The following is a 15,854-nucleotide window of genomic DNA, read 5'->3' as shown; positions in this document are numbered from 1 at the left end:
TATTGCTTATGTTTTGCTTTCATTAATATCAAGTTTATGCACTTCATTTCCTTTCCTTTACTTAGTTAACTTCTTTCTCATTTATGTTCTTATCTTGTTCATTTATGTTTCTTTCTTTCATTATGTTTAGCTAAGTTAATTATGTCAAGGTGAAAAGGGTACACTAATGGTGTAAGAATAAGTATAATATAAACTTAATATGGACCTTAACGTTGGATACTAACATGTTTTATATTTGTTATCTTGTTCACTTTTTAATACTTTGCTTGTTAAATGGTTAATCTAGATTTATGTTGTATAACACTTGTACAACAAATACTTTGGTACTTTCATAGCCCATACTGTATGGTATAACGACACCTGAGCTATGAAAGGGACTTGATTTGTTGTTAACATAAGTTATAATCATGAATGCCTGCCAACATTTACAAGTATTAGCTTTATTCGAATAAGATAACTAATGTAATCATGTTAACAATTTATAATATGATTGGAACCTCCTTTATGTGTGGTTTCCAATTGAGTAATAAAAACTTTATATTATACTTGTTTGAAGTACCATTAATGGATCCTCTAACCTTGACATTTATTTTTATCGTTGTTTAATCCTTACATCAACTTTACATCTCAAAGCTCTCTTTATTATTACTATTACTATTATTGTTATTATTGTTGTTGTATTGTTATTTATAATTTATACAATTAACCTCTCTGTGGTTCGACCCCGGTCTTGCCGGGTTATTTATTACTTCGACACTCCTGCACTTGGGAGAAGACATCAAGCTTTTGGTCGTGTCATTAGGCCATCCTTAATGAATTGTATTTTATCTTCACGGTTTACAGATACCATTCCTAAAGACCGACATGTTGCATTACAAGTCTATCTGGCACATCTGTGACAGACTTTGAGTCATTTTGCATGACGTTTCTTTGCAAAAGTGCTTTTACTTGTTCCAAGCATGTGTGAAATGAAAGAATTGGAGGGCTCACTTGATAATCAGACCTTTGCTTCAATTAGCCAATGGTTATGATTGTGGCTCACATCTTTCCTTGGTTTTACGTCTAAGAACGACTTAAATGTCCTTTTTGGGTTGGGGATAGGCTTCGCATCTAGTTTTCTTAAAAACTGGCAAACAGGGTCTTTTTTAGTTAGATTCCCAAGACTAAGTCGAGCATGTTCTTTATGGAATTGTGGCCATAAATCATGAATTGCACGATGCATATCTCCACTAGGGTGCGTCTCAGGAGTCAATAGAAGATTATCTAAAGACCCCTTACTTAGGCCATCCTTAATGAATTGTATTTTATCTTCACGGTTTACAGATACCATTCCTAAAGACCGACATGTTGCATTACAAGTCTATCTGGCACATCTGTGACAGACTTTGAGTCATTTTGCATGACGTTTCTTTGCAAAAGTGCTTTTACTTGTTCCAAGCATGTGTGAAATGAAAGAATTGGAGGGCTCACTTGATAATCAGACCTTTGCTTTAATTAGCCAATGGTTATGATTGTGGCTCACATCTTTCCTTGGTTTTACGTCTAAGAACGACTTAAATGTCCTTTTTGGGTTGGGGATAGGCTTCCCATCTAGTTTTCTTAAAAACTAGCAAACAGGGTCTTTTTTAGTTAGATTCCCAAGACTAAGTCGAGCATGTTCTTTATGGAATTGTGACCATAAATCATGAATTGCACGATGCATATCTCCATTAGGGTGCGTCTCAGGAGTCAATAGAAGATTATCTAAAGACCCCTTACTTAGGCCATCCTTAATGAATTGTATTTTATCTTCACGGTTTACAGATACCATTCCTAAAGACCGACATGTTGCATTACAAGTCTATCTGGCATATCTGTGACAGACTTTGAGTCATTTTGCACGACGTTTCTTTGCAAAAGTGCTTTTACTTGTTCCAAGCATGTGTGAAATGAAAGAATTGGAGGGCTCACTTGATAATCAGACCTTTGCTTCAATTAGCCAATGAATATCTTCAAAAATTCCATGATTCATTAACAATCTCAATCTTGCACATCTAGCACGGTAAATTTTTGTAATCGCATTCTGAGGCAGAGCGGGAAAATACTTTTTTAATTTTTCAAGAGTGATGTCCATTTTCAAATGAGAATTGGAGGAGAGATTCAAAGAAAGGAGAAAGAGCAAAGAATTGCATAAATATACACATAGATATCAGTTATCATGGGAAACTAAAAGAACCAACTTAAGAGTCACGGAGTACCGTTATCCGCCATTTGATCGAGGTGAGAGACTAGCAAAACAAAAGTTACACAAAAACAATGTGAGAAAAAAGAATCAATCTTTATATACAGGATCACCCAATTCAATAGAGTTATTTTCAACTGAAAAATTATCAAAATAAACTTTCAAATGATGGCCATTTACCTTGAAAACATTGTCATTTTTTGGATTTTCGATATCACAGGCCCCATATGGATACAAGAAAATTAACAATATTAGCAAACCAAGGCATTGTAGAGACAAAAAATAAAGATTCATCAGGAAAGTAGTCATCGATTGGTGTGATGTCAGATCTCGAATCGATTGTCAATCTTGACAAATGATCTGCGACAACATTTTTGGTGCCTTTCTTGTCTTTGATTGTGATATCAAATTCTTAAAGTAACAAAATCCACCGCACCAATCTAGCCTTAGAATCTTTCTTAGAGAGAAGGTATTTCAAAGCTGCATGATCACTAAAAACGACAACAGGTGAGCCAACAAGATAAGATCTGAACTTGTCACATGCAAATACTATTGCAAGTAATTCTTTTTCAGTGGTAGTGTAATTCATTTGAGCACTATTTAAAGTTTTACTTGTATAGTAAATCACATAAGGTTTCTTATCTTTTCTTTGTCCCAAGACAGCACCTACGACATAATCACTAGCGTCACACATTATTTCAAAAGGTAGTGACCAATCAGGAGGTTGAATGACAGGAGCAGAAGTAAGCAAGCTTTTAATTTTAACAAAGGCTTTTTCATATTGTTCAGTCCATTCATAAATATTTTTCTTTGTTAGAAGGTTACATAATGGTTTAGATATTACACTAAAATCTTTGATGAACCTTCTGTAAAAACTAGCATGTCCTAAGAATGATCTAACATATTTAACAGATTTTGGTATTGGTAAGTTGGCAATTAACTCGATTTTAGATTTTTCAACCTCAAATCCTTTCAATGAAACAATATGACCAAGTACAATGCTGTTTGTTACCATAAAGTGATATTTTTCTCAATTCAATACAAGATTCTTCTCTTTACACCTGTTCAAAACCTTTTCCAAGTTAGTTAAACAATCATCAAATGAATCACCAAAAACAGAAAAATCATCCATAAAAATCTCAATGAAATGTTCAATCATATCATTGAATATGCTAAGCATGCATCTTTGAAATGTGGTTGGTGCATTACATAATCCAAAAGGCATTCTTTGATATGCAAAAGTACCAAATAAACATGTGAAAGTAGTATTATCTTGATCTTCCAATGCAATTTCAATTTGGTTATAACCTGAATAACCATCTAGAAAATAATAAAATTTATGACTTGCAACTTTTTCTAGGATTTGATCCATGAAATGTAAAGGAAAATGATCTTTTCTAGTCATTGAATTAAGTTTCCTATAGTCAATGCACATGCGCCAACTAGTAATAGTCCTAGTTGGAATTAACTCATTTTTCTCATTTGTTATCACAGTGACTCCAGACTTTTTGGGTACAACTTGGGTAGGACTTACCCATTTGCTGTAAAAATAGAATAAATGATTCTATTATCTAGAAGCTTAATGACTTTATTTTTCACTACTTCTTTCATAATAGGATTAAGTCTTCGTTGTATTTCTCTAGATGGTTTAGCATTTTCTTCCAAATAAATCATGTGTGTGCAAATCAAAGGACTAATTCCTTTTATGTCAACTATGGTCCATCCTAATGCATTTTTGTGCATTTTTAGAGTTTGTAATAACTTACCTTCTTGATGTGCATTAAGTTTGAAAGTTATTATTACCGGAAAAGTTTCATTTTCTCCCAAAAATGAGTATTTGAGATTGAATGGTAATGGATTCAAATCAGGTTTTGGTGGTTGAACACTTGAAGGTATAGACTCAATTGATTGTGGTGGCAATTCTTCAATTTGTGGTCTCCAATTACATGTCTTTGCTTCTTCCTGAAAATAAACCATTTGCAACTCGTCATGTTCATCAATCTCAATTTCATTAGAAGTGGTTTGAAATTGATAATGAACTAATTTTTCAATAAAGTCCATTTCTTGTAAATCATTATCATCTCTAGGTTACTTGCAAATGTTGAAAATATTCATCTCCAATGTCATATTTCCAAATGATAGCTTCATCAATCCATTTCTACAATTAATCAATACATTAGAGGTTGCAAGAAATGGACGTCGTAAAATAACAGGAATTGAATTACATAATTCAACGGGTTGTGTATCCAAGGCAACAAAATCTACAAGGTAAATGAATTTATCAACTTGTACTAACACATTCTCAACTATTCCTCTAGGCACTTTTACAGATCTATCAGCAAGTAAAAGAGTTACAAAAGTTGTTTTCAGCTCACCTAGATTAAGACTTTGAAAAACCGAATATGGAAGTAAATTCACACTAGCTCCAAGATCAATTAAAGCTCTTTCAATTTTATGTTCTCCAATAAAGCAAGAAATTATAGGACAACTAGGGTCTTTATATATCAAAGCATTATGAAGAATAACACTTACTTGCTCAGCTAAAAATGCTTTCTTTTTCACATTCAGTTTTCTCTTCACAATACACAGATCTTTCAAAAATTTAGCATAGGAAGGTACCTGTTTAATAGCATCCAACAAAGGTATATTGATCCTTACCTGTTTGAAAGTTTCAAGGATTTCAGAATTATGATTGACTTTCCTTTGTTTGGTCATGGCATGAGGAAATGGAAGTGTTGGTGGAGAATCAATCTTTTCTTTACAATGTTCATATTCAACCCCTTCCTTACCCTCAGAGATTGACTCATCATCTTTCTCACAAGGTTTAAGAGTGGGTTTTTCAATAACCTTACCACTGCGAAGAGTGATGACTGATTTGACTTGATCCATGTGTTGACTTCCAACTACTAGCATTTGCATTGTATTGCCCCTTTGGATTTTGTTGTGGTTAAGATGAAAACTTACCTTTCTTTTAAAAACTGAGAGCAGATGTGAATTTTGCAAGAGCATCTTTAAAATTTGTCATGCTTTGAGCAAGTTGAGTGTTTATTGTCTCTAGCTTTTCAATGAATGCATGCAATGTTTCCTCAAGATTTCTTCTAGGAGGTGGAGCATAAGGAGGTGCATATCGATGAGATTTTGGAAATTACAGTGTGCTTGAAATGGTGGCTGCGAAGTTTGTGCATTATTGTTATCACTCTTCCAACTGAAATTTAGGTGATTTCTCCAACCAGGATTGTATGTTTGCGAGTATGGGTTATGATTTGGCATTTGGAAACTCTTTAAAGCATGGGCTTGTTTATGGAGGCATTCCTTGAAAGAAGGCAAAGTTGGACAATCATTGGTTGCATGTTCATTTGTTTCACAGATTTGACACACAATGTCTTAAACAGATTTTAATTAACCACTCCTTTTCAATTCTAGTGCCTCGACTTTTCTAGCTAAAGATGCAAACTTGGATTGAAGGTCATGATCTTCCCTAAGGTTATACATACCTCCACTAGATGTATGAGGTTAGGTTTTACTTGGTGCCTCATAAGTGTCCGTAGTGTCCCAATTTTGCATATTTTCAGCTAGCAAGTCTAAGTACTCCATTGCTTCATTAGGGTCTTTATCTTCAAAAGTTCCATTGCACATCAATTCAACCATTTGTCTATCTTTAGGTGTTAACCCTTCATAAAATTGTGAAACTAATCTCCATGTTTCAAAACCATGATGAGGGTAAGTATTAAGAAAGTCTCGATACCTATCACAACATTAGTATAATATTTCACCTGGTTTTTGAGTGAAAGTGGTGATTTGTCTTTTGAAAGAGTTGGTTCTGTGAGATGGAAAAAACTTCTTTAAAAATTGTTGTTGCATTTCATCCCAAGCACGAATGGATCCTGACCTAAGATTTTGTAGCCATGTTTTAACTTTATCTTTTAATGAAAAAGGAAAAAGCTTTAATATAATTGTACTCATGCTACAATTTAAGTCATTATAGGTGTTGCAAACTTCTTCAAATTCTTTTAAATGTAAGTGTGGATTTTCTATATCTAAGCCATGAAAAGAAGGTAAAAGTTGAATAATGCCTAGCTTAAAATTAAAATGAGATGCATCAGGAGGAAAAACTATGCATGAGGGTCCACTTGTCCTTGTGGGATTCATGTGGTCTCTAAGTGTTCTAACACGGTTATTCTCATTATAAAGTGACTGGTTATCTTCTTCGGGCATATTTTCTGAAAATGATGAGAATACCCTACAAAGTCTACCATGAATTAAAGGTATCTTATATTATTAGGTATGTTATTATAAAACATGCTTTAATTAAGGAGTTATTAATACTTCAAGTGCAAAATGATAATATAAAACCTTGATAAAATGCACTTTTAAGTACTAATCATCTAACTTAACTGTCTTGAATATGTTAGTTGGGTTGGGGAGAGGTTTATGTGTTTTACACAAAATCCTACTCATTTCAACAAGTTCTATCAAGACGAGTTGGATTCACATGAGCCTCATTAGGTATGTATGAAATCAATTATTCATTTTCTTATTAACTTTGTTTCTTGGTGTGAAAGTTTTTAATATATATGTTTTATGGTTTTATAGGTGATAAACACCATACAATAGCGATTTGATTGTAATATCATCTTCATTATACATGAAGGAAAGTGATTTATGGCTATCAGTGGTTCCTATACATTGTTTTGCTATAGTTAAGGTGCATTGCCCTGATTGGATAATACATCAATTTGGATTGTATCAACATACCTGATAATGTTGACACACTTGATGACCTACATGCTGTTAATCATCGAGGTAAAAAGGAAGATAATTGGTCGGTGGTTCATGCATAATATATTAATTTATGGCATGTAAGAAGAGATTGCATATTTACTCAGATGTATCCGCCTATTGAATTAAATCTCTACATGTCTTAGTACATGAACATAACAAGGCGATTCATAACTCCATCATAGGAGCGTGTTACGAGACATCCATGTGACACTCTATATCAGTCAACATGTAATTTAAATAATTATGAGTCTTGTACACCAAGATATAATAGATTGGTATATATGGACTAGTTTTATTAACATGTAATAATTTTTTAGTATTTATATCTTAAAAATGATAAATTGATGTCTTCTAATATATTAGATAAATTTTTTAATACACGAGGGTTGGGGAGCTGTTACTACAATACGTGATGCTATCAATACTTTCAATATTTGGTTCTCGTCATGCCATTGTTCACTTGATGAGGTTGGGGAGGCTCAACGTTTGGACAATGCAATAGAAAAAAATTACCGTATTTATCATGCACGACAATGACATGATAGTTGTTCGATGGTGGAGGCTCATCAACAAGTTAATTTATTAGATGTTTAACTATGCAATTTAATTAATTTATAATTGAATTGATATTTTTTATTTTAATGAATTATATTTGTGTTGAGATTAATTTTTTTTACCTATAAATTTACCTACCATGAAAACTAGGTGATTTTATTGGTTGTTGGCTATTGTTGTTCTTTTTGTGATTTTATGAAATGTTGGCTTGAAATATTGTTATTGTTTTTAGACAATGAAATTGGGTTTTTGTTGGGCAGGGAGCTGAAACGGTTGAGACTGAGAGTGAATGGTATTTTAATAGGTGACGTATGTACTAAATGTGTGACCTAGGTGGCACATTTAGTACATGCATAACCATTGTTTGTGTACTAGAGTGAGAATTATTTTTTCTATTGTGCTAGTTTGGAAAATAAATTTTTCCACTATGCTAATATAGGAAAAATAATCATTAAAATTCAATATAAGAAACCATTTTGACCATTGAAAAACCAATTTTGATTGTCGAAGAATTTTTTTTATTATAAAAAATGCTTTAATGAATTTGAATCCTATTTTTTTATATAAGTTTTAACATTTTGATTGCAAAATGATAATTTTATTCAATTTTAACTATAAAATAACATTTGATCTTGGTAAATCAATTTTAACTAACTTTGATGTGATGATAACAATAAAATAATGGTGTTGGCCAATTTTGACCATATAATAACAAATTTGACCTTGATAAATCAATTTTGATGCGATGAACTTGATTTTGATCATAAAATTAAGGTTTTAGCTATTGTTTATGAGAAGCTGGTTTTTTTAATGTGATAGCTTAATTTTTCTTTTAAAATCCTTTTTTTTTAGGGATATTGTTTTTAATTTCCTTTTTAGCTATGATGCCAAAATGAATTATAACAATCACCATAAAAAAAGGGTTTTCATATTTATCATTACATTTGAGTGAAAAAGAAAAAAAAAAAAAAAGGAAAAGCACAACATATATACAGAAAGTTTTAGGATTAATTACAATATAGTTTGATCATGCTAGCTTTTGTTTGATACTTAATCTCAGAGAAAAAAAATCATTTGGTTAAGTATATTATTTCTATTTTTTATGTTGAGTCCCATATATAATTACATTTAAAATCTTGATTTTATAAAAGTAAACAATAACATGTTTTTTATTCATGAAAACCTACTATTTATTTATTTTATATGCAAAAATCTATCCTACAATAGTTTTAACTACCTATATATATATATTTGTTTTTTTTTATAACCATAACTAACAATATTTTTTTAAATCCATTTATTTTAAATCATAGTGACAATAGCACCGCTCCTCGCAAACAAACTTTCCAAACATTAGGTATAAATACTAACGAAACAGTAGCTTAAAATCAACTTTCAACTATAAAGCTTCTTCAATTAGAATGCAAAATAAAATAAAATAAAAATAAAACAACAGTTACTACTACTAATACCCATCTTCATTTATTTTCTTAAATATTTTCACCTCCTTTTCTACTTACATTTCTCTCAAAATCGTTCATTTTTCAAGATAGCCATCACATTCCCTTCTCAATTAAAACACTCTCTTCTTTGTTTTGCTTTGCAGAATTATTTTTAGTACCTTTTCTTTATTTTTTTTCTCAATTAATGATTTTTTTGCTTCCATGTCAATTTTCAATTTCTGCTACCGTATTGTCCCCTGCCTCGCCGATCCAGGTGACTTTCTGCTAGAAAATCAGAAATGAAATAATGGGTTTCTTTTGTTTTTGTAATTAATGTTGTTGTTTTGTTGGTGTAGCAAGGAGATCTTCATTGGGGTTGAAAGCAGCATTAGTGGTGTTGCATATTGTATATGCAGGGACTCTCTTTCTTTTTTATAGTGATTTGATAGAGAAAACCAAAGAAGAGCCATGGTATGTTGTTTCTTTTTTTCTTTTCTGGTTGGTTGATGAAAGTTTGGAAATTTGAGAGTAATTATTTGAGTTATTGAGTGAAAGTATTTTACTCTTTGGTTTTGATTGGTTGAAGTTGGAGTGGAACTTAAAATGCCTTTATTGAATTATTGAAATATAGCTGAAGACGCCTTGTGATTGGTTAGTTATGATCATATTGGTGATGTTGGAATGGTTAGTTATGATCATATTGGTGATGTTGGAATTGGAATTTGATTGATTGAATGAGTTTGATTAATTGAGTTGTTGAATTAAAATGAGTTAATTAATTTTAGTCAATAACTTAAGGCGTGGTAGGAATGGCTGATTACTGTTTCATCCCGATAATTTGCAAGTCTGAACAAAATAATGAAAATATAAAATGGGCTGTGAAGTGTTAAGGGGAAATGCCTTTTTTTCTTTTGACAATAAGAGTAAGTTTAGGAGTCTTATGATTCTTAATTATTCTCTGTGGATGTGTTGACAAACCTTTGATGTTTATTTATGTTATCAATTATTATAGTAATCAAGGGTGTTTTTTATGGTTACTTTGTGATTCGAATCTTAGGTAAAAATTATGGTAAGTAGAGTGCATAATTATGTGATTGTTAGCGGACATTATGGAATCTATGCGAGGAGGGTGTTACTAGTGTTTTTTAAAACATTTTAAAATTCTGTTGTATGGTTTTTTATTTTTGCTTTTAACTTGAGTGTGCAGTATACCATAACGTTCAAGAATTTAGTCGCAACTTTTTTCCTTCATTCAGGTACACTGCAATATATCTGTTGCTGTTTGTTGCAGCATTGATTCAATACTTTGTTACATCATGTTCTTCTCCCGGGTAAATTTTGTTGCAGTTGTAATGCCTCTTGATGAATCTGCATTGTGGTTACAACACATAATTTCTGTAATATAAATTTCTTTGATTGATTTCACTACTTGCCTAATATTATTTCTTCCTCCTGTTTTCTAATCTTGCCCATTTTATAACAATTTCAGCTATGTCCTTGATGCAATGAGGGATCTGAATGAGAAAAATTCATTATATAGAAGGTCATCAATGTTGTCAAAGTAAGAACTAAACTTGAACTTTCTTTTAAGAGGTCACATTGCAAATAACACAGATTAAAATAAACTGGAGCTCAGTTGCATTTAAGTCAATCTCACTAACTATCAATTGTTATAATGTTTAAGAAAAGACAGCCTGCTTCAAGCAAAAGTGGAAGCTTTGTTATCACTGTGGAAGGAAGTCAGTATGAAAGAAATATTACAGGAAGTAATGTTACATCTTGGACAAAGCTAGTTCTGGACATGTATCCCCCTGGAACATCTATTAGGTATGCAATGCTGGGTACACTCAGGAATCCCTTCCTTTGCCCTGTTGGTCTTTTATGTGACAAGTTGATGGGCTGTCTAGTTTATGATAATAGGATTGTTATTGACTTGACCAAAAGCAATCATCGTGTTTTCTTGCATTTGGTGAATGAAAAGTCAATGGTGACTATAAGAGACAGCTATACAACTCCTAAAATGTACTTGTAGTTTGCTCAAAAGGTGTCAATGCCTTGACTAAGCCTTAATTGCACCCAGAGTCTTGAAATTAGAATATGATGTGTTGGAAAAGGTCTGGACCATGAGGTCTTGAAAAGGAAAGATGATAAAGTTTGCATGGTCCCTGAATTTCATTTGTTTTCTTACATTTGATAATGTGATGTTCAACAAAATCATAGCAGAGGTATAAATCAGGAAATTGAATAGATAGTGATGTCACTGAGATCATTTCTTTATAATTTCATGCAATAATTACAAAGGGGGAAAGAAAATGCAGCTATTCTATATCTTTAAAAAAACTAGCAATCTGCAACTAACCGCTTTGCCTTGGTCTTTGCAGAACTTTGACATGTATATATTGTAATGTTGAACAGGTATTTGTTATCTCATGTTTACGTCCTAGTTTGTGTGTACACCTGGTTGCATCAATATAAATCTCATTCCAACTCTAGAATGCTTACATCTACAACTACCTGCTTCCATATTGTTATGTTTGTTGTATAAGAAAGAAGGTTGTCTTGTTTAGGGGAGTATAGCATCTAAAAGTGCCCAAATGAATTTTCTTCCCAAGTTATTACTCATGGAGGCATTTACTGAATTGTGAGCTCATTGAAAAGTTCTGGATGGAGAATTTGGTCATTGTACCCCTCCACATTTTTTCCCTGAATTGATTGGTTTCCGAGACTTGAACATACACCCTTATGATTGCAAGCCCAAGACTTGCTGTCATGTTCCCACAAGCATGGAATTATGACATAAATTACTGTTTTTTTCTCAATACATGATAGAGCAGATTAAGTGTTCATCTCATCAATCTACTAATAAATTTGCAGGAAAATTGTCAGAGATCATGAGAAGTACTTACCCATCACTAACCTTTCAAAATTCACTGGAACTCCTCCATGGTCAACTTTTCCTTCTTTTGCAATGAATGAAAAATACACATACACACATACAAAGATTGCAGGAAATTTGTGCATAAAAAGTCACTACGCACATAAAAAGTAACCACACACATACACATACACATACACATACAAAGATTGCAGGAAATTTGTGCATAAAAAGTAACTACGCACACATGCTGGTTGCAATAATTTTGATAGAAAACATTAGGTTGCAGAGTAACGATCTGGCTTCTAATTGGCGCTGCTTTAAACCTCTGAGAAACTTCACCATTTTCCAGACTTGCTGCTTTTCCTGCTCCTACAATCTCATTTTTAATGATGGTGGCATTTTAATAGTCTTTTGATTGCATACATTACCAAGTACTGGTGAAGTTGTGTTGATTATACAACATGCTTTCTGGCTTTGTTTTTTATAATGAATTCTATTTCACCCTTAATTAATATTTGGTTGTTATTTATTTTTCTTTGCCATAATTGCAGCCTCCACGAGCAAAGCATTGCCATGATTGTGACAAATGTGTTCTTCAGTTTGACCATCATTGTGTTTGGCTTGGGACGTGCATTGGCCGGGGAAATCATTGTCGATTTTGGTGAGTTTTTTATCCTTCTAAAGTTCTCTATGCCAAAATTGTGATGGATGACTTGTAAACAAAATGTTGGCTTACTTCAAATTCCATTAGGATGGTTGTATGGTCATCATAAACTTAAGCTGCAGCTGTTTATGATTGATTTTTTCCTTCTCTTCAGTATTGATTGAGTTCAATATCTATCATTTTGTTATAATTTTCCCATTTTCATTGTCATTTTGCATTCAGATAATCAGATTTCTGATTTCACATGCATTGGATAAAATGATTTACAACATGGAATTTTGTTTGCTGCAAATTTAGTTGCAGCGGACCAGATCATATGGATTGAAGTTATTGGTTGGTGTTCCCAACATTGCATGTCGGCTATATGGTTTACTGGTCATGACACCTATCAGTTGAAACATGTAGGATTTGCCTCATACTCTTAATGTACTTCTGTTAATTTTGTGTTTTTCTTAGGTGGTACATTTTTGAAGAAACAGTGCTATGCCTTTGGACTGGCATCTTGTACATCACGTGCTTGAAGGCTAACATCTCAAGAGTTTGGTACAGTTTCTTTTTGAAGTCCTTTCTGTTTTTCTCTGAAGCTTCTGTTGTTCTTGTTGAAACACTCTGATTCCTTGCTAAAATCATTACCTTCAAAGAAAGGAGAAAAGGCAATGATTAGTCATCAAGTTTATTATCTTGCTGGTGCCAGTGGTTTTGATGAAGAAATTTTAAGTTAGCTACACATGGATCAATTTTTAGTTCTCCTGCATCTTTAAATTTGATCCTAAATTATGTTGTTTCTGTCAGGTGGAAGGATGCAATTATGATCCTGCTATTGGTTACTTTGTCAATTGCCTTGATTTTTCTCCTGCTGCTCCTCATTTTCCATAGGCAAGTGTTTTCATTCACTCAATACTTTTTTTCCCGCATGATACATGGTTTCAGACGCAGCTCCTTTCACTTTTATGCTAGCCATAAAAGCCATAGAGTATTGACACATAGCTAGAATATGCCATTTGTTGTTTTCGGTGCTTCTAGGGAGCTGACTTAGTTATCCTTATGTCATCTTGGTTCTATAGTTCTCTAATGCTATCATTTGTATGGAATGGGCATGTTTTGATCTGAAAAGTAGGAGCATGGAATTAAGTTTTCCATTTTAAGAATGAATCTGAATTCGACTTGACAAGGACCATTAGAATGGCTAGGTCCCAAATATGATTAGTTGATGTTAGGAGTGTTTAAAAAAACCGACCAACCAATTAAACTGTAAAAACAAAAAAAAAAAAAATTGAAAACACCAAACTGAGAGAAAAAACTGCTCCAACTGATTTAAAAATCATAAACTCACTAGGGCCGGTTCAGTTTCAGTTTTAGAAATTGAAACCGGGTAACCAGACCGGACCCAATATAACCTTAAACCCGCTAAAAAAAAAGAGGTATAAATAGAAAACTAACCTAGCCTAAGTTAGCTAACCCTAAAAATTTCCCCTTTCTCAGTGAAAACAGCCGCTAGTTGTTCCATCTCTCCCGTTTCCATCTCTCTCTCAATCTTTTTTATTATCTCCCCTGAGAGGTTGTTATAGATTGCCTCCTCTTCCATTCCCCCCCTCTCGTTGTCGCCCTCTTGATACAGCAATTGGATACAGACTTACAGTAGCTGCACATCCCCACATCTCATTATGCCATCTCCCTCTGCCTTCTCTTTCTTGTTCTTTTTTTCATTGAAGACCCACTATTATCTATATAATTAGTTTGTGTGGTATTGATTTGGTAGAAGCAAATCCATTGGCTTCATTGCATGTTACTGGTTTTCCATTTCCACTGCTGGTTTTGTTGTTTTCCTTTTTTCTTTATGGATTCTTGGCTTTGTCCTTAGTCACTTGTTTATGCATTTACAGAGAAGACCAGATCTTTTCTGGACAAAAGGAAAATGGTTGCTTATTTATTTCATAGATGATTTTCCGGTTTCAATCCAAAAAAACAACTTTGACCGAACCGAACCAAAACGAACCGGTTCGGTTCGGGTCATTTTCTTATGAAATTTCATATTCCGGTTCAGTTGGAATTTTGGGCCCTAACTGAACCGAACTGGACCGTGAATACTTCTAGTTAACACATTGTGTTTCTTACAACAGTGCTTGTCCAGTTTGCTAATACCGACCAGGAAACAATCCATTGTTTACTAGGTTCTGGAGGCAGGAAAAGAAAATCTTTCCTTGGCCTTGGTAACAATTCCCCTTTGGTTTCTTCGTGCTGATGGCTTTTCTATGTATGTTAATGGGTGGAAATAGATCAAGAATAGTTACTCATGCTGTAATGATCATGCAAATGCTGACAAGGAATTGGAAATGATACCTGGTTACAGTTTGCCAGTACAAAAAGGAACTACAAGCAGATTAGGGCTTTTATGTGTGCACTTGTTTTTTACTACTAAAGTTTCCATGACTATTGTTAAAAACCACTTCCTTTCATCCCAAAAATCAGATGCATATCATAAAAAAATGTCTACATGCATGAAATACGTCTGGCCTGCTTTAGCAGGATTATACTAATTTAATGGGTTTTGATGCAGCTATCTTATTCTGACATATCAAACTACCTATGAACTCGTAAGACGTAGACGCATTCCATATCTAAGGTTTGCTAGCAGTCCTGTAATCTTCTTTTATTTTACATCATTCATTTAGAGTTGGATTTCTGTTTAATGACCAATGACATCTATCAAAATCAAACCATATGCTGGGTTCATTATCACTGTTGCATTATTTGGTGCCAGCGTTCTGGTGGATGTTGTTGCTATGGGCACCATATTTTACTAGCAAAAGCAAATATTATTTGACCATTATTTATATTCTGATTTCTTTGTCCTCAAACTTTCATTGATCTGCAGAGGAATTCCTGAACGAGTGTATCCATTCAGTAAAGGAGTCTGCAGAAATTTATATGACTTTTGTTTTGCTCGAAGCAGCATATATAGTTTGGAAAGATTACCCACAGCAATGGAACTTGAAGAAAAGTCAAGGCCTTACACATGCTTAGATTTTTTGACCGGCCGTTGTTGCTGAGGTTGTAAGGGCATATTGTAACATTAATTACAACAACTTCTACCCCCAAATTTGTTCTCTGATATCCATGTGAATGTGTGTGCCTGTGCATCCAGTTGTTTTAGCTACAGGATATGGCAGTGCAGGTGGTTAAGTTGGAGCTTGTTGTGGGCTTTTAGATTTTTGTAGTCAGTAGAAACTGGTTCTGTTGTTTTTTCTGCTTGGAAAATTTCAGAATGTTTTGTATACGGATCTTTCATGCCCAGATTTATCTTTTTGCGAA

The 15,854-nt window shown here is 33.3% G+C and overlaps 1 protein-coding gene and 1 pseudogene across 2 annotated transcripts; one reads left to right on the top strand and one right to left on the bottom strand.

The window, feature by feature from the left end:
• The window catches only part of LOC140955816 (uncharacterized), a 21,437-nt pseudogene extending 12,338 nt beyond the window's left edge, over window positions 1–9,099 (bottom strand).
• Window positions 9,003–15,854, top strand: LOC118030555 (protein S-acyltransferase 10). 2 transcript variants are annotated; one of them, XM_035034708.2, is made up of 11 exons: window positions 9,007–9,274; window positions 9,357–9,471; window positions 10,257–10,331; window positions 10,490–10,561; window positions 10,690–10,827; window positions 11,382–11,415; window positions 12,430–12,539; window positions 12,999–13,085; window positions 13,335–13,418; window positions 15,100–15,165; window positions 15,418–15,854. In XM_035034708.2, exons 1-11 carry the CDS (start codon window positions 9,223–9,225, stop codon window positions 15,590–15,592), a joined length of 1,008 nt encoding a protein of 335 aa, XP_034890599.1. In that variant the 5' UTR covers window positions 9,007–9,222; the 3' UTR covers window positions 15,593–15,854. The 2 variants fall into 2 exon arrangements, with proteins under 2 accessions (XP_034890600.1, XP_034890599.1); XM_035034709.2 differs by lacking the exon at window positions 15,100–15,165 and having other exon boundaries at window positions 9,003–9,274.

This window comes from Populus alba, chromosome 7, assembly GCF_005239225.2.
Source record: "Populus alba chromosome 7, ASM523922v2, whole genome shotgun sequence".
Lineage (NCBI taxonomy): Eukaryota > Viridiplantae > Streptophyta > Magnoliopsida > Malpighiales > Salicaceae > Populus > Populus alba.
This window is presented reverse-complemented; position numbering and strand designations above follow the sequence as displayed.